Source organism: Schistocerca cancellata, chromosome 4 (genome assembly GCF_023864275.1).
Source record: "Schistocerca cancellata isolate TAMUIC-IGC-003103 chromosome 4, iqSchCanc2.1, whole genome shotgun sequence".
Lineage (NCBI taxonomy): Eukaryota > Metazoa > Arthropoda > Insecta > Orthoptera > Acrididae > Schistocerca > Schistocerca cancellata.
The window spans coordinates 728,905,180-728,926,959 of NC_064629.1; the positions used below are offsets into that span (position 1 = coordinate 728,905,180).

General features: G+C 38.4%; 1 protein-coding gene across 1 annotated transcript in view; it reads left to right on the plus strand.

Annotated features, from left to right (window-relative positions):
• Positions 1–7,865: 7,865 nt before the first annotated feature.
• The window catches only part of LOC126183817 (uncharacterized), a 72,642-nt gene continuing 58,727 nt past the window's right edge, over positions 7,866–21,780 (plus strand). Inside the window, exons 1-3 of the mRNA XM_049926068.1 lie at positions 7,866–8,275; positions 8,403–8,556; positions 20,520–20,672. Coding sequence (XP_049782025.1) covers positions 8,439–8,556; positions 20,520–20,672 — 271 coding nt within the window. The 5' untranslated portion in view covers positions 7,866–8,275; positions 8,403–8,438. The remainder of the gene's footprint in view (positions 8,276–8,402; positions 8,557–20,519; positions 20,673–21,780) is intronic.

The following is a 21,780-nucleotide window of genomic DNA, read 5'->3' on the forward strand; positions in this document are numbered from 1 at the left end:
CATAGTGCTCAGAGCCATTTTTGACAGTTTCTTGCATCACAGGGCACTGAGTTTTACCATAGTGATTTCTTCAAAATTGTTGCATGCGACGACGAATGTCTCAGTGTTGGTGGTAACTGTCCAAAGATAGCGCAATGTGTTCATATCATGATGCCATGGTGTATTTGTCTTTGGCAGTAAAGTTTCATAGCGTAGCTGCAAAGGACAGTAAGCGGTGGACATGTCGATACCAGGGTATAAAGTCTTTGCAAATTACATTCCGTGTACTCTGTTGCACAGTAACTGTACTTTGTAGACAGGTGCGTGAAACAACATACGAAAATGTCAGTATTTGAGAGAGGATGTGTAGTTGGGCTCAAAGATGCTAGTACGAGTGATTGGTGAATCGCTCAAGATTTGATTAGGAGTGATGCCACTATTCGACAATGTTGACAGGAATGGGAGAACCATGGCCCAACACAGCCTCAAGAAGAGAGCAGTCGACCTAGACAGATGACAGAATGAGAGGACTGGGCAATCATGAGAGAAGCACTTAGAGCTGTGAATTCATCATCATCATTTATCTGACGTGCGACTGGTGCTTCATTGACAACAAGGACCATTAATATGCGGCTCACAGAAAGGGGGCTGAACTCATGGTGCCCCTTGCGCCGACTACCTTTGACCTTTGCACACCAATAAGCCCATTTGTAGTGGTGTCAGGCACATTCGGCCTGGAATCTCTTTAATTGAAGTAGAATTGTCTTCTGTGATGAGTCATGCTTTGAAATGAGCTCCAATGACCAGCAAAGACGTGTCGGGAGACGCCCTGGACAACAGCAGGATTCCAACCTGACTGTTGCTGGTTGATCTGGGGTGCCATTACATTTCTTAGGATAATCTCTTTGCTTGTCATCTGTGGCACGCTTGCAGCACCGCGATATGTCAATGACTTTCTGTGCCCTGTTTTGTTGCCCTTGGTGGCAAACCGTCGTGGGCTTGCTTTTCAGCAATATAATTCCCACCCGCGCACCGCGAGAGTTTCTACTGTTTGTCTTCATGCTTGTCAAACCCTGCCTTGGCTAGCAAGGTCACGGGACCTCTCACCAATTGAAATCGTTTGGAGCATTATGAGCAGGGCCCTCCAAGCAGCTATGGATATTGATGATGTAACACGCAAATCAGACAGCATTAGGCATGATATCCCTCAGGAGAACATTCAACAACCCTATCAAAAATGCCAAGCTGAATAACTACTTGCATAAGAGCCAGAGATAGACCAACCCATTATTGAATTGCTCAATTTGCGAAGCTCTTCATTTTAAATAATCCAATTTTCCTGAAATTGTAATCATTTGTTTCTCTGTACATGTGCAGCACATCTACGGCTTTCCGTCAGTTCAGATGATTCCTTCGTGGTGCGTCTTTTTTATTGTCAAGTCCCCCGTAAATGTTCAAACAATTTGTAAAACCTAACTAGTTTTGCCAAGCATTTGATCGTATACTGTGCTGTTTGACGTGTTTGTCAAGAAGAGATAGTGTTTTACGTGTTTGTTTCGAATTTGGACAGACGGAAGGTTTGAGAAAATGGCAGACGTCTTCTGTGCCGATGATACGCGGTATATATTCAGCGAAAAGCTGCTTTATTACAATTTATCTCATTGTATCGTGAGTTTCTACAACTATAGAAAATACGACCAAGGATAAAAACAAAACAGCACTGACAGTTGCAAAAATGGTAGTGGTATCACATCTGTCCCTGCCATGTAATAGATAGGAAGATGTTATGAACAAGATCAATATTTTACGCATAACATACAAGTGAGATTGCAATGACATAAAAGAAATCGAAGTTCGGTTGTTCCATGGACGATGTGGGCTATATGTTTCCGCTTAGTGATAGTTTAATGAACTGCGATTAGAAGATCAAGTAGAAGGGTGTTAATTTTGGCATACTGTGCTTGTGTCCCTCCTGGTAGGGAGGCTTGCGTGCCTCAGCGATACAGATAGCCGTACCGTTGGTGCAACCACAACGGAGGCGTATCTGTTGAGAGGCCAGACAAACATGTGGTTCCTGAAGAGGGGCAACAGCCTTTTCAGTAGCTGCAAGGGCAACAGTCTGGATGATTGACTGATCTGGCCTTGTAACACTAACCAAAACGGCCTTGCTGTTGTGGTACTGCGAACGGCTGAAAGCAAGGGGAAACTAGAGCGATATTTTTTCCCGAGGGCATGCAGCTTTACTGTATGGTTAAATGATGATGGCGTCCTCTTGGGTAAAATATTCCGGAGGTAAAATAGTCCCCCATTCGGATCTCTGGGCGGGGCTTACTCAGGAGGATGTCGTTATCAGGAGAAAGAAAACTGGCGTTCTACGGATTGGAGCCTGGAATCTCAGATCCCTTAATCGGGCAGGTAGGTTAGAAAATTTAAAAAGTGAAATGGATAGGTTAAAGTTAGATAAAGGGGGAATTAGTGAAGTTCGGTGGCAGGAGGAACAGGCCTTATGGTCAGGCAAATACAGGGTTCTAAATACAAAATCAAATAGGGGTAATACAGGAGTAGGTTTAATAATGAATAAAAAATAGGAGCGAGGGTAAGCTACTACAAACACCATAGTGAACGCATTCTTGTGGCCGAGATAGACACGAAACCCACGCCTGCTACAGTAGTACAGGTTTATATGCCAACTAGCTCTGCAGATGGCGAAGAAATTGAAGAAATGTATGATGAAATAAAAGAAATTATTCAGATAGTGAAGGGAGAGGAAAATTTAATAGTCATGGGTGACTGGAATTCGATAGTAGGAAAAGGGAGAGAAGGAAATGTAGTAAGTGAAATTGGTTGGGGGGGGAAGAAAGAAAGAGGAAGCCGCCTGGTAGAATTTTACACAAAGCACAACTTAATCATAGCTAACACTTGGTTCAAGAATCATATAAGAAGGTTGTATACATGGAAGAACCCTGGAGATACTGACAGGTTTCAGATAAATTATATAATGGTAAGACAGAGATTTAGGAACGAGGTTTTAAATTGTAAGACATTTCCAGGGGCAGATATGGACTCTGACCACAATCTGTTGGTTATGAAGTGTAGGTTAAAACTGAAGAAACTGAAAAAAAGGTGGGAATTTAAGGAGATGGGACGTGGATAAACTTGAAAGGTCTCTGTTGGATTCCTTTCATGTTCATTTCTGAAATCTGTTGTCATTTACGGCATAAATTTCCTCTTCTAAATTTACTGTGGTGTTTCTGACTATCTGGGAGGGGACTGAGCAGTGAAACGTGTTACTTTTACACATAAACAAGAACGATCTGTCACACTACTACACTTTAAAACACAGTTTATATGTAATTCATGTCACACAGTCTCATATGGAACCTAAATCCGCTTTCTTTTATATACTCTTCCCTTCTGTGTGACAGAATGAATGAGCAAATGTATTTCTAGTTGCATGCCGGATGGCAGCAGACAAGCCTGTCTGCTAGAGAACAGTAGGACCAACGTCGGAACAGGTAGCTACACTTTCTAAAAGCAAAGAGGTTTCTATCCTTAGTATGGTCCTGTCTGTCCCTTGTCATGTTGGTATAGGAAGCTGCCCCTCTGGCCACTTCCGTTTGTATTTGTGAGCCACCCTCAGGAAGGGACCAGGTCAGTCTGTCCGTGGCGAGCGTCTGAAGTGGCAAGATCTCCGGCTAAGTGCGTGTCTGCTAAGTCCGTAGGACAATGGATTTCTAAGTTCAGCCTAACTGAAAATTTAATCACCTTTATTTCAGGTTTAGCTCTAAAATATCTAATGTTATCTTAAATTGCAACGCAGTGTAATTCGAGTGTGAAGTTCAGAATATATTCCGGTAGTTGCTTTGTCACTACTTTGTGAGTAAAGTGGAACCACGTGTTGAACAGTAACTAACTAAGATCATCAATCTTAAATGCGGATGTGCGTGAGATTATAAGGTCTCGTCTTGACTATATTTTCCAATATAGCAACTTTTCTTTATGTTCAACCCACGTGGGATGTACTTTGCGAGACCAGTACCACGTGCTTATACAATTGTTTGACCCATCAGGTAATACGTTAGTAACCAGTTCGAGGTTTTTCTTTTGTAAATTGCTTTTCGATCTAATTTATTTTAATTATCAAAATTATTGTGGAGTTACACTCTTTGTGTAAACCAAGTTGACCACGTGAAGCATGTGGTGTAATCATCAAAGTAGCCCTCAGCTATTCTTTTCGGGAAGATTTCACAGAGAGTTAGTATGAATTTAGTATACTAGTGTGTGGTAATTATATGACGGACAGGATTGCGCTATGAACGTAACTTCTTTGGGTGAAAATTGAATCGGTTGGTAGTGGTTAATTTCCTCTTGCATATGTTTCAACGTTCTTTGTGTGTTATTTTATGAATGCAGTGTTGTATGCAGTCTCCCAATCTTGGCTCCATAATTGATGTGTTGTGTAAGATTACAAACTCACATTTTCACAATCCTAAATAAGGCACCAGTTTAGTATGAATCAAGTTTAATATGCTGAAATTTCAATGATCAATGTTAAAATAAATTTCCAAATATAAACTGATTTCTTTCTTTTTATTTAAATTCTCTTTATATATATATATATATATATATATATATATATATATATATATATATATATATATATATATATATATATATATATATATATATATATCACCGGTTGTCGTATGACGATTAAAAGATTATAATTATTGTTAGTCTGGTAGGGAATTTGGTAAGCTAGACTGGATACCTGGTGAAACAGTTGCTCAGTAACGCAAGGTTAACTTCCCCAGACAGCTCACAGCTTTTAACCCGCTTTTATGGTCTTGTCTATCAGCACCGCTTTCATAGCAAATTAAAGCAACAACATTACAAACTGACTAAACCAGAAGTTGTACAGAGTTTCAGGGAGAGCATGAGGGAACAACTGACACGAATGGGGGAAAGAAATACAGTAGAAGAAGAATGGGTATCTTTGATGGATGAAATAGTGAAGGCAGCAGGGGATAAAGTAGGTAAACAGACGAGGGCTACTAGAAATCCTTGGGTAACAGATGAAATATTGAATTTAATTAATGAAAGGAGAAAATATAAAAATGCAGTAAATGAAGCAGGCAAAAAGGAATACAAACGTTTCAAAAATGAGATCGACAGGAAGTGCAAAATGGCCAAGCAGGGATGGCTAGAGAACAAATGTAAGGATGTAGAGGCTTATCTCACCAGGGGTAAGACAGATACTGCCTACAGGAAAATTAAAGAGACCTTTGGAGAAAAGAGAACAACTTGTATGAATATCAAGAGCTCAGATGGAAACCCAGTTCTAAGCAAACAAGGGCGATGTACTTGAGGACAATATTATGGAAAGGGGGAGGATGTAGATGAAGATGAAATGGGGGAGATATGATACTGCGTGAAGAGTTTGACAGAGCACTGAAAGACCTGAGTCGAAACAAGGCCCCGGGAGTTGACAACATCCCATTATAACTACTGACAGCCTCGGGAGAGCCAGTCCTGACAAATCTCTACCATCTGGTGAGAAAGATATATGAGACAGGCCAAATACCCGCAGACTTCAAGAAGAATATAATAATTCCAATCCCAAAGAAAGCAGATGTTGACAGATGCGAAAATTACCGAACTATCAGTTGAATAAGTCACGGCTGCAAAATAATAATGCGAATTCTTTACAGACGAATGGAAAAACTAGTAGAAGCCGACCTCAGGGAAGATCAGTTTGGATTCCGTAGAAATATTGGATCACGTGAGGCAATACTGACCCTACGACTTACCTTAGAAGAAAGATTAAGGAAAAGAAAACCTACGATTCTAGCATTTGTCGACTTAGAGAAAGTTTTTGACAATGTTGACTGGAATACTCTCTTTCAAATTTTGAAGGTGGCACGGGTAAAATACAGGGAGCGAAAGGCTATTTACAATTTGTACAGAAACCAGATGGCAATTATAAGAGTCGAGGGACATGAAAGGGAAGCAGTGGTTGGGAAAGGAGTGAGACAGGGTTGTAGCCTCTCCCCGATGTTATTCAATCTGTATATTGTCGATGAAGAAGCTTGCACAAGATAGAGTAGCATGGAGAGCTGCATCAAACTAGTCTCAGGACTGAAGACCACAACAACAACAACGTGCTTGTGTATTCTTTTTCAATGTGGCATAGTTACTAAACGTTTCACTGTCAGTCCGCCAGAAGCCGACATAAACATCGGGTTGTGAGTGTAACATTTCCATTTACGGTGCAGGTTTTCATGTGTATATTTGTCTCTCAGTTTAAACCATTTCCCGGACGAGCGTCTTGTTTTCTTCTTCTTTAAAAATAGTGGTATAGTCAATGTTAGAAACACTTTATCTGCGTTTGTAGACATTCATACTAGTACCAAAATGCAGCGTACACGAAAGGCACCTAATTCAAAGGCAAGATGAAATTGACAAACTTTCTTGATACATGAACAGGCGTTTTCAACATATCCTTGGCCAGATAAGAGCGAAACTGATAGACAAGTTTCTTCTTTTACGAGGGCCTTAACGCGTTTTTGTAAGTTTCATTGTTCATTCGAAGAAAGTTGATGCAATAATTGGGTCCTGAGAGTAATAGGCTCATTTCCTTTAGCAGATTTTCATGGGTAAATCTCTCATTTTAAGCCATTTTCTGGACCAGAGTCTTGTTTTCTTCTTCTTCTTTAAACATAGCACCAAAGTCAACGCCAGAACTGCGTTTGTGGTTATTCTCACGATTGTCAAAATACTCACGAATACGAAGTGTCTGCTGCTGAACATCTTATTAGCATATTGCCTGTAAGTTTTCAACATGACCTTCCTTTTGACAGAGTCAGGCGGTACAGATGCTGACCAGGATCCTGGATATAACATGTCGTTTAGCAACAATCACCATGGACAGCATACTGGAGTTCGCATCCAGAGCGACTTCCAGATCACGTCCTTGTTCAAAAATTTGTTCGAATTTCATCGATACTGAACACATCTAGTTTGTCATATAATGCTGACGCAGAGCTCACATAACTTCCTCATAATCTTCTGGAGCTGTGGGCTCTGTGTACATTTGTGCATCTGGAGCCTGTGAAATACACGTTTTATTGTTTATAGAAACTGCTCATACGGTCCAGCCATTACCCTCTCCGTGCTGAAAAATGAAGTTAGTTATACAAACAACAATTCGTATAGATAATGGTATAGGATTATCACCACTATTGTTATAGTTATTTTGTATCAAACGTGGTGCCACAGTAGTTATCACAGCCGGTTAGAGCCTGGAGGAGTAGGATCCCTTAGATCTGTCTCGTGGTGCTGATTTAGGTTTCCATGGTTTTCCAAAATTACACCAAGAGGAAGTTCACTTCCTTTCACTACTCTCCTCTATCAAAAAAGACCTTATGTCTAACGTTGGAATCAATGAGGCGTTAAACTTTCTTTAGCCTTCAGTTTCGTATATCCAAATAATTTATTGGTCTCGCGTCCTGATCATTCATGCTGCCTTTCTATGAATGCTTTCAGTGCTATGCTGACACAGCCTGTGACGGATTTTTGTGTTGTAATTGGGGAATGAATAAATGATTTGAATGAAGACGATATTTTAAGCAATATCAGGAAGAGCTATTGTCGAAGTTAATTTAGTGACGTGAAATGAAAGCCAACGTGTATATATTTCAGTCGTGTAATTAAGCAAGTCACATTATAGCTGTAATTAATACGGTTTCCCAGACATGATAAGCTTCAGTCTTCAAAACTTGATCATTTCTTATTTTTGATGCCTTTTTTCTTCTTTTTTTGCTTGTGCTATTCCTCGCTGTCATCTTGTGATCTTTGAACGTGGGAAGAAGAAAGTGCGCCTTTGAATTGCGGTTTGCTCGAGTTTGTTGGAAAGTTGTTTGAATGTGGTACAATAGCAGAAAGCAGCTTCAAAGATTTTTCGGATACTCCTAGGTTGTGATTGTGCCGTTACATGTAGCTGTCATCGCATGGTTGACGAAGAATTGTTGCCGTTTTGAAATGGGGGTCATTTACAACAAAATACGCTGTAATTTCAATATGGCTGTACGTGAATACGTCGCACTGGAGTAGCGGGCATGATCTCTATATAGCATAACAAGGCTGACTTGCCAGTAATATGTTTTCATCTAAAACTGTGAAGTGTAACTAAATACATTGTGCAGCGAAGTTGTTGTGAAATTAAATTTGAGAAATCAATAAATGAAGCTCGTTCTAGCAGCAGCAGCTGCTGCTGCATGTCAGTTATTTTGCACAGGTAGTTCCTTTTACGTGGAAATCTTTAATTAAAAAAAAAAAAGAAAATAGTTTTTTGCGACGATTACTTGCCGTGAATGTCATACCGTGAGTGTTTTTAGGCCCTGATTGAAGACGTTAATTTTCAGGTAGCTGTTGGCTGGAAATTACTTTCCTAGCCAACAATGCGGCGAACTTGGCGAAATAGAATCAAGATTACTGAACTCAACGCCAATTTGGTATGTGTGCTTTGCGGAGGATATTACATAGATGCTACAACCATCATCGAATGTTTACATTCATGTAAGTCATTGTTTTCAATACACGCATTAGTTTATTGTAGTAGTAAAAGGAAAATGATTTGACTGTAGAGTCTTGGTCCATCCGCAATATTTGTGTCGTCGTTGAACCGTATTTATTATACTGTAAAAGTTGTGGAACAGAAGTCATCACAATACTTGAAAATTATTTTTCTACGGAAAATTGACACCTTTGATTTCTTAGATGAGGGATCTTGTGTAATGACTTTAACTCTGGAACCAAAGTTTCTTCTTAAATAGTAGACAGCCAGACAAACAATTCGACGTGAAATAATGAACTTAGTTTCAATAACATAATTGAAAGAGAGATGTAGTTTGCAGTGGAATGACAGGTTATCTGTACAGTAAATATCCCAATAGTTCCCTTTTGTACCAATGCACTTCGCTGTTTAAGTTATTTATGTACCTCTTAGAGAAGAGGTTCATCGAAGCCTAAGAGACAAATTGACATTTTTTCCGAAAACATTGAACGTCATGTGTTTACTGCTGATTCACGATTGACATAAAATCATTTATTTTGATATGTCATACAATGTAAATCCTCGTTTGGAAATAAGTCATTGTTGTGTAACATCGTTAGTTGTTTATGTTGGCACCAAAATAGAACTTACCCAAGTGCAGTAGCATACATTGTAAGGTTTCTTCTAGGTTACAGTCAGTACAATACCACTTTTAACTATGAGCAAACTTTACAGTATTACACCACAGAGAGATTTGTCATAATGAGATTATAGATTGTTCTTTAACAGCATTCATTATACGTGAGTGTAGCATCTGCTATACAAAGTCATAATTTTTATCTAACTAGTAGCAGTGGACCTCCCATGTTTGTGGCACAATAAAAGATCACTGGACACAATTGATAACAATATAGATACTGTGATGATTTAGCTAGTAACATTTGATATTACTATTACTTAAAGTTTAAAGTTATCTATTGCTTTTTAAGATGATGATCTATTTAACTGAACTGATGTATTTTTCTTTATATGTGAGGATCTCTGTCAATCCCACCACAAGTGTAGACAGTATACAAAAAATACAAAATATTGTGTATACAAAAAATACAAAATATTGTGGTTTAGTTCACAGATAATCAGCTGACACTGTTTATTAAATGCTTATGTTTTGAGTGTATTCTTGGATTTCTTTCATGTATTCTAAGGTAGCCCAAATTTATCCTTACTCTTACACTTCAGCATACGTTTCAGTCCAAAATCTTGTAATTGAGTATATGTTTCAGTGGAAAGCTATAGTCTGTGTACTGTTGTTTAGTTTGTGATACTTTTGTCTATCTCAGACTCTGTAGAGCTAATTGAAATTCATTCTTGATCATGGGTCCCATTTAAAAGCAACATGAACTGGGTGAAGGCGAAGATTCAGTACTAATCATTGGCTTTGACCTGTGAAATAACATTAAAGGCTGTTGTGACATCACCTTTTGATGAGTATTTGCACAGTTAGTTGTTAGTTGCCAAAGCCAAATTACATGAAAGCATAAAACCAAGTTGAGACACTGATCTGTAGCTTAGCCTGAAGTCTATAGTCAATGTGTGCAGTAAGAAGATCCCTGACAGTTCAGTGGACTGGGCACAGCAGCTTTGTGCACCTACTGCAGTCAGTCACGGTACGTGATTTTGTTAACATTTTGATAGCAATGCCTCAATGTTTCCAGAGTGCTATAGACTGTAATTGCTCTTGTCTGCAGCTGTTGACACTTTGTAGTTCAAGGCCAACAACAGCATTGCCAGCTGTCAGGGATTAACTTTTGCCGACTTGACTGTAGGTTAGGTAGGAAGGAGCTAGTTTGGTTATGAGTTGGCAAAGACAACTAATGTGAAAGCAAGAAACCTGCTTGTCATGACAGACTTAATTTGTAGCTTAGTCTCTCTGAAAAAATCACCACTAATATCACGCTATATCTCAATGTTGTTCATGACATTTGTTACATGGTTCCTGCATCACTGGCCAAATCTGACAACTAGAATGAAATATTCCTCTTTATCCCATGCATTTGATGTACTGGAAGGATTCTTAAAGGGATGTGAGTGACAGTATGGTGAACTCTGTTCAGGATCATCATGGAAGTCTGTAAGAAAAGGGAAATTTGAGCAGAAATAGAAAAGTTGCCATTAAAAAGGGGGGGGGGGGAGGGGGATGCTAGGGACTGTAGTAATTACAGAACTGTTTCACTTCTATTTCACACACACACAAAATAGAGGTAAACTTACTAAAGAAGAGAGTAAAAAAAATGACTTTTACATCGGGGAAGATCAATTTGAATTTCAATCTGGAGGCTTAGATATTAAGACATGAAAATTTACCGTAAAATAATGTTGGAAATAAACTACAACTCCTTTATTGCTTTCATAAATCTGGAAAGGGCTTTTGGTATGGTAAACAAGAAACTTTATTTTCAAATTTATTTAGGATCATAGAAAGCTCATTTGAAAAGTGTATCAGTATCAGGCTGCATCAATAACTATTAATGGGAGTCAAAGAGCAGTTAAAATCTGAAAAGTATGAGGTAGGGCTGCTGCCTTTATTCATACAAATGAAACATGTTTATTGAGGACAGTAAATAGAGACCTAACTCACTGCATATGATTTACTTAGTTGTAGACACAGAAAAGGATCTGAGCATGATGCTGGAAGTATTAGTAGTTTCTCCTAAACAATGCAAGTTATGCTGGAGATAAATACAAAATGTCATTTCTTAAGATAACATATGTAATTCTCAAATTTAAAAAAGTAATCCTTGCTAGCATCACCTTCCAGAACAAATAAGTCCAACAAGGAACCACATGAACCTAAAGACTCACCAATGCTTAATGTCTGGAATGTACTCCTGTATTGAAGTGAAAGCAGGACAGTAAGCATAAAAGACATTCTGGGAGAAAATGTTGGGGTATGGAGGGAAGTAGCAAAAATGACCTGGACAAATTCCGTACTTTATCTTATAGAGCAATTTGTTGTGCTCTGTGCAATCCAATAGGACCCAAGAGCGCAATCATTTGCCAAGTTCTGTGGTGTTTCATTCAAGGAAAAATAGATTTCTTTAATTCCTTGTTCATTTCCAAAGCAAGTTTAATAAGCGTTGTGATTACTAAATATAGAAAATACTGCTTTTTCTTTATTTTTGTTGATTGTGTTTTAAATTACGTGTAAAGGCTCTGATGGAAGCATTATTAGCCTGTAGCTGTCTTCATAACACCTCTATAGTCTTTCTTATTTAGACAGATGGTCAACTCTTCACATTGTTATTTTTTGTAATAGATACCTTGTTTGAGCTTAATTCAGTCATTCTGTGAACAAATTACGGTAAAAGTATAGGATCAAAGCGACTAACCGAAGTTACAATGTAGGAGGGAAGATAGTCTTTACTGTTTTGCTTCATATTTGGTAATAACGTGATATTCTCCTTGTCCATTATTATTATTATTATTATTATTATTTTTTAATGAGGCTCAATCGCCTTCCCATCAAATGTGAGTATCCTACGAGAGGTCTGTGTACAGAGAAAAGGGATCTGCCAAACACCATAACCTTTTAGGAACAGCTGAATTCAAATTCTGCTCTGGTCTTTCTGTTTTAAATCTTTGTCACTAAATTGCTGTACACGAATACTGAGAATTCCTTTGGCAGAACTTCAGCCACTTCTTTGCTGTCTTTGTCCACCCTTTTCATCAGAATGCAGCAATGTTGTCACGACAAGAAATTTATATTTAATTAGGTTGGGCTTCTAGATCTTGCATTCATGTTATTAGAATTTTTTCTTGTGGGATTCGTGTTAAGTTGTACATAAGCTAACACTTGTCTCAATAAATAAATGTTGAAGGTGTCAGATGTGTTTTTGTGTGATTAACCAATTTATGTAAGTGATTCACATGAGTGACAACCTCAGCAACTGGTCAAGTAAACACATGAAAATTCTCTTAGCACCAATGCCTAAAAATGCTAAATGTATGTGAAATAAACTGTACTTGTTTATAACTAGTTACTGTGAGTTCTTGATGATTTACATGGGTCCATAATATTCTCAATATTCTAATTTCCCATTTCACTTAATCGCTAATTCTGGACAATGCCATCACAATACTCCTATTTATTTATTTATTTATTTATTCATCCATCCATCCATCCATCCATCCATCCATCCATCCATCCATCCATCCATGCTTAAACCATTCAGCATAGTGGAATAGGAATGTCTGAAAGTTTTCATAAATAAATAATGCACATGTAAAACGTGCAAAGTAGGGAATGGTAAGGTGAGGATAGAGCAAGAAGTCGACCATGGCCTTATCAGCTGAACCATTTATCATAGTGAGTTTCATGTTCCATGGACCATTTTTACAATAAATCATAATGATATGGGACGAGTCCAACTCCTTAAATACATGTCTACATGATGATTGTGGATGAGCACCAAATATTATTCTTGTAGCACATTTTTGAGCAATGAAGAGTTTCTTTCTTAAAGATGAGTTACCCCAGAATATTATTCCACATAACTGAATGAAAATATACAAAAGTCAACTTTACTAATTTGTCTCACCCCAAGATTTGCAATGATTCTAAGTGCAAATGTGGCTGAACTAAGTTATTGTAGGAGTTCTAAAATGTGCTTTTTTCACTTTAAATTCTCATCAACATGGACATCTAAGAATCATTTAGTTTCCTCCCTATTTGTTATTTCCTCACCATGTTTTACATGTACCATTGGTGTAGTACCATAGATGTGCTGAACCATTCACAGAAAACCAGTCAATGATAGTTTTAAGAGTATTGTTTATTATTACATCAGTTTCTGTACTACGCTTGGATTGATTACAATACTAGTGTCATCTGGAAAAAGGACTAATACTGCTTGTTGTTTATTAGAAGGGAGATTAAGTATATGAGGGACAACAGTGGATATAAGATTGAGCCTCGGTGAACCCCAGTCACAATAATGTCCCCGGACTATACTAAGTACAACTTTCGGTGTTCTTTTGGTTAGATATGACATTGTCCACTGATTGACTGTGCCATCAATCCCATAAAACTTCAATTTATCCACGAGACTACTGTGTTCCACACAGGCAAATGCCTTAGACGTGTCACAGAAAATACCAACTGGTGCTATTTTATTATTTAATGCTTGTCAAATCTGGTGAGTGAACATGTAAATGGCATCCTCAGTACAGCAACCCTTCTGAAACCCAAACTGTGATTGCTGAGGATATTATTGTTGCTAAGGTGAGATACTATTCTAGAATACATCACCTTCACAAAATATTATTACTGATTTCTGATATTATGTTCATGTTCCTTAATTTTTTAATATCCTTTCTTAGCAAATTTGAGTAGTTTCTGTGGTATGCAACTACTGTGGACTCTCTGCTAGTTCTTGCGAGCAGATATGTTTCCCTTTTCTTTTCACAAGATACTTTAATCTCTGTAGGGATTCATGTTTTTTTTACATGGCTTTTTTGATTAGCTTTCAAAGAAAGCTTTTTCGAATTATGTCATGAATTTATCATAGAGTAGATTAAATTTATGTTAGCATTTGGTTCATTTTAAATTTTGTCCCAGGTGATCTCCTGTTAACTATTCTTAAAAACATGTGCCCTGGAGCTGTTAATTAGTGTAACCGATTTCCACTGAGGAATATCCATACTGTTAGGCACTATGTTATTTATCTTAATTGTGCATCATGATCAGGGAGAACATTTGTTACTGGGTGAATAGTTATTTTTCTTGCTTTGAGACTCACCAAAGAAAACATTATCAATTAGGGTCCTATAGTCTTTATCCACCCATGTTAGGAAGTTAATTACCGAGATGAAATTATAGGATCCAAATAGGGTTTCCTGGTCATTTTTCCTTTCAAAGTCCAGTAGAAAATCTACAACCACCCTATTATCTGCTCGCTGCTGTATGACAGATAGCATAATAAAGAAACCGAATTCCTCATAAACAGTTCACAATCTCCCAGTGGGGAGCTATAGACAGATATAATTAAAACTGAAATATTTTTCAGTAGTAGTTCCCAAGCACACAGTTCTATGTGCTGATCACTACAAAATCTTCTAGTCTCAATGTTTTTGACCTTGTGTTCTGTCTTAATATAGGTAACATCTCTTTCTTTTCTCATATTAATTCTGCATGAGTGAGCTGCTAGAGTTAATCTTTTATATGAAGCCTATCTATCCCTGTGGTTATGTGATGCTCAGATAGGCACAGGATGCCTATTTTTTCAGAGCAAGCAGACAAGGAGCTCTTGTACCTTATTACTCAATCCTCTAATATTTCGATGAAATGAGCTAACCTTACTTTTTTGTGCATTCTTACAGCCAGACGGGGTAACTTTGTACCATTTTTTGAAAATACTGGACACGCCATAAATTACACATGACAACAGACATTGTAACATTTTACATCTGTAGTTACTGGGTGCTTGGAAAAGTGAAAATGTATACTAACTATGCCTTATCAGTGTAAAATTTCAGTCACTGCCATTCAGGATAACTTTAGACCAGGCTTAAAGAGAAAAGTAATTTTTCCTATATCTAATGCTCTGGATGAATTTAAATCATGCCAGAAGAAAATCAGGTGCTAATAAGAAGTGAAGACAAACAATGTTAATTGAGTACTGCAGGTTTACTTTGAAATACCAATATATTTGTATCGACCTGGTGTTGTTCAATGTGAATTACTGTTGCCAGAGCTTTTTTCACAGCCAACACAATTAAAGGATGATCACAAGCGTAAGAGCTTATAGGGAGTTGGAAAGACAACTGAAATAGTAACTAGAAATACCAGAGGTGATTAAAAACTGTTACTTTTAATAGAAAATAGTGCAAGTAGCTGGAGCAGCAGTGATTTGAAACAAAAGTGGTAAGTGATACAGAGATACCCTGACTGGTAAAAAGTCACGCTGATTGACTGTAAGCATTTTATGGGGCACTTCTGTTATTTTGAATTCATTCAAAACAGTGTGCCTGAATCCTAATTCTAACCTAAAATAGGTATCTGACACAAGTAACCACAGGGATCTTGCCTTGTGTGATGGTGACCCCCCATACATTTTTTGCAAGAAGTCACGCAACCTATCTTTCCCTCTCCTGTTCAGGTGTAGGCTGTGTCTAGTATATCCCCATCTTCCAATTGTAGCAACAGGCACTGTCCTCATATTAGTTTCCATTTCAGTCAGCAACAGTCTGCTCAACTCACTGTTCACACAACTTCAGCAATGTTGACCCAAGGCTAGTCATGGTGCTGCAGGAAGTCCACAAAACTCACATTTATGTGTGTGCACTGATGAACCAAAACATTATGACCACCTGCTTTATAGCTTGTCTGTCTGTCTTTCGAATGAAATACGTCACTGATTCTGCGTATCAGAGATCCGACACATGTTTGATAGGTTTGTGGAGGTATGTAACATTAGACATCTATGCACAGGCCATGTAATTCATATAAATAATGGGCCACTAATTTGCTTACGCGGTGATGGTGCCGTCTGATAGTGACCCAGATGAGTTCCATAGGATTTACATCAGGTGAATTTGGTCTCCGAGACATCAACGTGAATTCACTATAATGTTCCTCAAACAACTGTAGCATGGTTCTTGGCCCGAGACATGGACAATTATACTGCTGAAAGATGACATTACCATCAGGGAAGACATCAAGTTTGAAGGGATGGAGGTGGTTCACAGCTGTCAGTGTGTCTTCAGTTACTGCCACAGATCCCATGCAAGTGCAGGAGAATGTCTCCTAGCATACTGTTGTTCCCGCCAGCCTGTGTACGTGACACACAGGACTTTTCGAGCTGCTGTTCACCTCGATGGCAGTGTTTGTGGAGACGACCATCGACCTAGTGTAGCGAAAATTAAATTCACCTGAAGAGCCGCCACGTTTCCATTCATCAACAGTTGAATCCTGATGGTCCCATGCCCACTGCAATCATACTTGAGGATGTCGTTGAGTCAAAATGTGAACATGTAGGGGTTTTCTGTTGCAGAGCTCCATGTCCAATGACGTACAATGAATGGTGTGCTCCGAAACACTTGCGTGTGCACCAGCATTGTGCACTTTCAGTAGAGATGCCGCAGATCACCATCTATCCACCTTTATAGAGCAGAAAAGTCTCTGAACCCTATGTTCTGTGAAGAGCTGTAGACGTCCAACTATTTAGTACCTAGTGGTAGTTTCACTGCCCTTCTACCTCATTCCATAGGTGCTCATGACAGTAGCATGTGAACATTCGACAGTTTCACCATTTTCGAGATATTTGCAATAATAATCTACCCTATGTCAAAGTCTCTTATCTCAGCTGATTTCCCCGTTTGCAGCCCATAACTTTGCTAGGGTGACCCTCCGCCCACGTCTTCTCCACTTAAATACTTCTGTTACCGCGTCTCGTGCTCTCAGCACCACCAGGCGGCACCCAACTTCGCAGCGGGCAGTGGTCGTATTGTTTTGCTACTCCTGTTCATTCCAGGTCCCCCCTAGTTCTGTGACATCTGTCCTTAGCCAGGCTGTTCCTTGCTCCACCTACTACAATAACCTGACCCTCTTTGTCATATTCTTTGCACAAAATCCTTTTGTCCTCAAGTCGCCTGCCTTAAGGCTAGCACTTGGCTTCACAGTACTTTTGTACTAGCACCCGGTTTTTAATTTATCCTGAACCATGTGGCCTACACCTCTCCTATGGCTACTACATAGCAGCAAGGCTCATTTCTGCCTACTCTGTTTTGGAACTGACCTACACTTAGCTTCTTTGCTAGAAATTTGCTGCACCTCATGACCTTCCCCCCCCCCCCCCCCCCCCCCCTTCAGACTATCTAGTTAAAATTTCGCGTGTTCTAATTAAGCCTCTTCAGCGATTCTTATGTCTTTTTTACATAGCCTACTGTTTTGTGGGTCAGCCTCACTGAGTTCTCCATATACCCCACTACAGTCATGAAAACGAAATCCCAACCCACAATCTACACCCACCACTCCCTCTTTGACTATCCTATGGTAACATCCACACTTACCACACATTGCAACACTGATTACTTGCAGAGAAAACAGAATAAAATCACTTAACACACTTTACACTACACCAATTTTTGTTATTTGTGAGTTGCAAAAATTAGGACTACAGGTTAGCACTTTCAAGTGTATGATGTAACTTGGGAAAACCTTGGAAAACTCAACTCAGGACGGTCGGACAAGGAACGAATCCTGCTCCTCCCACCTTCCTTGATATATAATTGGGAAAGAAAACCACATGTAGCTTGTCTACAAGGAGCTTACAGTGTGCACAAGGAGTGTAATCAGTGATATTACTAGAACACAAAACTTTGTTATATTATATGAACTTTTGGAAAAATGTAAATACGTGAACATGTTACCTAACACTGCTGAAAAATATAAACGCATGGACACCTGCCAACACATACAATTATTCCTGCAACAGATTCCCTTCTCAGAGGGGGTTGTATTGCACTTTATCTGAAACAGGGAACACAAACCAACAATTAGAAACATTCTTGTGCAAAAACACACACAACATATTGTAAAAATTGTTTTCCATAGGCATAAATGGTAACTGTGATCCCTCTAATAACATCAGTTAGAGTATTGTAAAATTTCCTGTAATAAGATGCTGCAGATGTTGTGTTGTATGGCTGTTATTTTGATCCCATTGGTGTCTACTGGAACTTCGACTCTAGTTAATAATGCTTTCTTTGGTGGAGCTCAAAGCAAGAAAATAACTGTTTACCTAGCAACAAATGCTCTCTCTGGATTATGATGCACAGTTAGTTAGGATACATAACATAGTGCTTTACAGTCTGGATACTCCTCAGTGGAAACCAGTTAGAATAATTAATGGCTCCAGGACAAACAGTTTTAAGAATAGTTTGCAGATTATCTGGGATGATGAAGAGGTGACCTGGGATGAAATTTGTAATGAACCAAATGCTGACATAAAATTTAAACTATTCCACAATAAAGTCATATCATAATTTGGAAATACGAGGCGTGTTTTTTAAGTAAGTACCGTTTTGAAATTAAAAAAAGACGTGCTAAGATATCTCAATAATTTTATTTTTAGATGAAAGCCTGTACCTCAATCTACTTTTCTACATAATTTCCGTCAATATTGAGGCACTTGTCATAACATACCAGTTTTTGAATACCCTCCTCATAGAAGTCTGCTTCCTGACTGACTGACGTAGAAGTCTCCCGTGACCTTGTGTTCTGGGTGACTTTCCTGAACTCTACTCCTTTTCCTTCCAGTCCAGCAACTGCTGCAATTTCTATCAAAAATCTCCTGCACTTTGCCTAAGTAATGTGTTGGCCAACTATCAAGCTGGAACCACATAATTGAAGATCATATAGCAACAAAATAAAGACCAACAAGTTTACACATCAAGTTTTAATTGACCAAGGACACTGGTGATCTGTTTCATCCAGTCCATGTGGGTTTATTGAGCTGCAGTAAGGCATTGTTATGTTTATTTTCATCATGATTCATGAAAATTCATCATCTCATAACATTGCATGGGGAAAAATTCTGGATTTATTTCTATTTTTCGCAAACCGGCTGTAATGTCCTAAGAACTTTAGTCTGTGATATTTCAGAGTCACAAGCAATATTTCGAGAACTGTTTTGATTGTTTACAGCAGTAGCATCTATCACTGCATTTTCTCCCCATTTTAGTTCATCTACATGCTCTTTTTACAACACACATTTCCTCTGGTCATGACAGCATTTGTGGTCTCCCAAGTTCACCATAAATTAATCATGACTTGAATACCATAAAACAGCAGAAAAGACTGATGAAAGTCTGCCATATGATGTTGTTCTACAACACAGGCAGAAGATAAACACAGACCAATGCTCTTTGCATTTAGATATTTACAACAGGAGGATAAGAAAGTCTATCTATAAGATGACACTGTTGAACAAAGCTAAGTACAAGCTCAGCAAAACTAACTCTCTGTTCAGTATGAGTGCTCACATAAACACAATAATTTCCCATTGTGTACTGTGAGCTGGTTCAAGCAGTCTAACTTTCCACTTAAATTCTGTATGTACAGTTCTGCTTATGATGTTGGTTTTGGACCTTATTTCAAGAAAGAAAAAGAATTTAAAAATAAAATATAGTCAGTACAACTTTCACTTCTTTTCTTACAGAACATGAATAATTTTTTAAAAATGTGGCTTATCATTTTCAAAAAATGTAGTGTCCTGAATGTTTCACTAAGAGTGCTACCTGGCAGAAAGTGAATAGTGCCATATTGTATTCCCCTGTATTAATGTTAATTTGGTCTGTGCTATTTTCTAGGGGAGGGGGTGGATTGTTCTAATAATATTTTCATGCTTCAAGTTCAGTGACTTGCTATGTATAAGTTTGAAAACATAACTAAGCTTTCGGACAATGTCCTTCTTCATACCTAACCACAGAATATACATGGTTGTGGCTGATTATATTGTATTGATACTGCACCTCATGTGTCGGCTGGAATGAGAGAGAGGGGCAGAGGGGAAGCTCACACACATCTGCATCGTGCATAAGATGTGACTGTGTAGTCTTGTGTATGTTCCGATGAATTCTTCTTGAGAAGTCAGCTGAGTAATATCCTCACAGATAATAATCAACTTGATTTTTGTCAGTGCAGTTCAATGAGCTATCCTGCATTCGCATGTAGTGTAGGTTCTGTCTGTTAGCAATAATTTGCAGTAAGTTTTAACAAAGGATAAATATTTGTAAAGTATCTTCAGTTTCAGAAAAACATTTTTTTGAATTCCACCTTATCTGTAAAAAGTTATTCAGTAAACATGTTTAACATTTTTACCTATACAATTACATGCTTCATTACTCTGAGATTCATTCTAATTATTTTTAAAAAAATAAGGTTTTTGCTATTTATAACTTAATTTGTGTGTTTTATTACTTTCAGTTTGCAAGTCTTGCATTGTCCGTTACCTGGAAGCAAATAAATATTGCCCAATATGTGATGTTCAGGTTCATAAAACACGACCTCTTCAAAATATTCGCTCAGATGCAACTTTACAGCATTTGGTTTACAAATTGGTGCCCGGATTATATCAGAGTAAGTAAATCACCACAGTAAGAGGGAAATTGTTACAGCCTTTTCTGTTTAACTGTCTCAATTAATGTTAAAAATTATGAACTCCTAAGTTGAGAGAAGCCTCATATATACCATCAGAGTATTGTTAAAGTACACTAGATAAGTAAACAGTAAGGTCAGTAGTGAATATGTTACATACAAACATATAGGGTGACAGTTACTGAACTACATGAAATAAAATCATAATAACTTCTGAACGGTTTGCATTAGGACATTCAAACTGCATGGTTAGCCACGGAGCACGATGGGAATTAGTATGTGCTCTACGGTTTGGTTTAGCGGCGAAGCCCACTTTCATTTGGATGGATTTGTCAGTAAGCAAAATTGGTGCATTTGGTGATGGAGAAAACACATTTTGCAATCTAGAAGTCTCTTCACCTTCAATGGGTGACTGTGTGGTGTGGAATGTCCAGTCACGGAGTAATTGGTGCAATATTCCTGGAAAGCGTGGTGATTACTGAACAGTACATGAAGGTTTTGGAAGATGACTTCACCCCCATTAACCAAAGTGACCCTGGTTTCGACAAGTTGTGGTTCGTGCAAGATGGAGCTTGACCCCATCGAAGCAGGAGAGTATTTGATGTCCTGAAGGAGCACTTTGGGACCGAATTCTGGTTCTGGGGTACCCAGAGGCCACTGGCACGGGTCTCGATTGGCCGCCATATTCTCCAGATTTGAACACAAGTGACTACTTTTTGTGGGGCTACATTAAATACAAGGCTACAGCAATAACCCCAGAACCATTGCTGAGCTGAAAACAAGCATTCAGGAGGTAATCGACAGCATTGATGTTCTGACACTTCAGCGGGTCATGCAGAATTTCGCTATTCGTCTGCGCCACAACATCACCAACGATGGCAGGCATATCAAACGTGTCATAACCTAAATCCGAATATCTGTAGTGATGTGTTCATGTTGAATGAAGTGTGTGCACGCTGTAGTTTGTAATTAATTTATGTTTTTTTCATATAGTTCAATAACTGTCACCCTTTAGTTGTTGCATCGAATTTTAACCAGGCAGGCTGCAGTATCCTATGAATTACAGTCCTGTGCTCAAAAAAACTAAAAT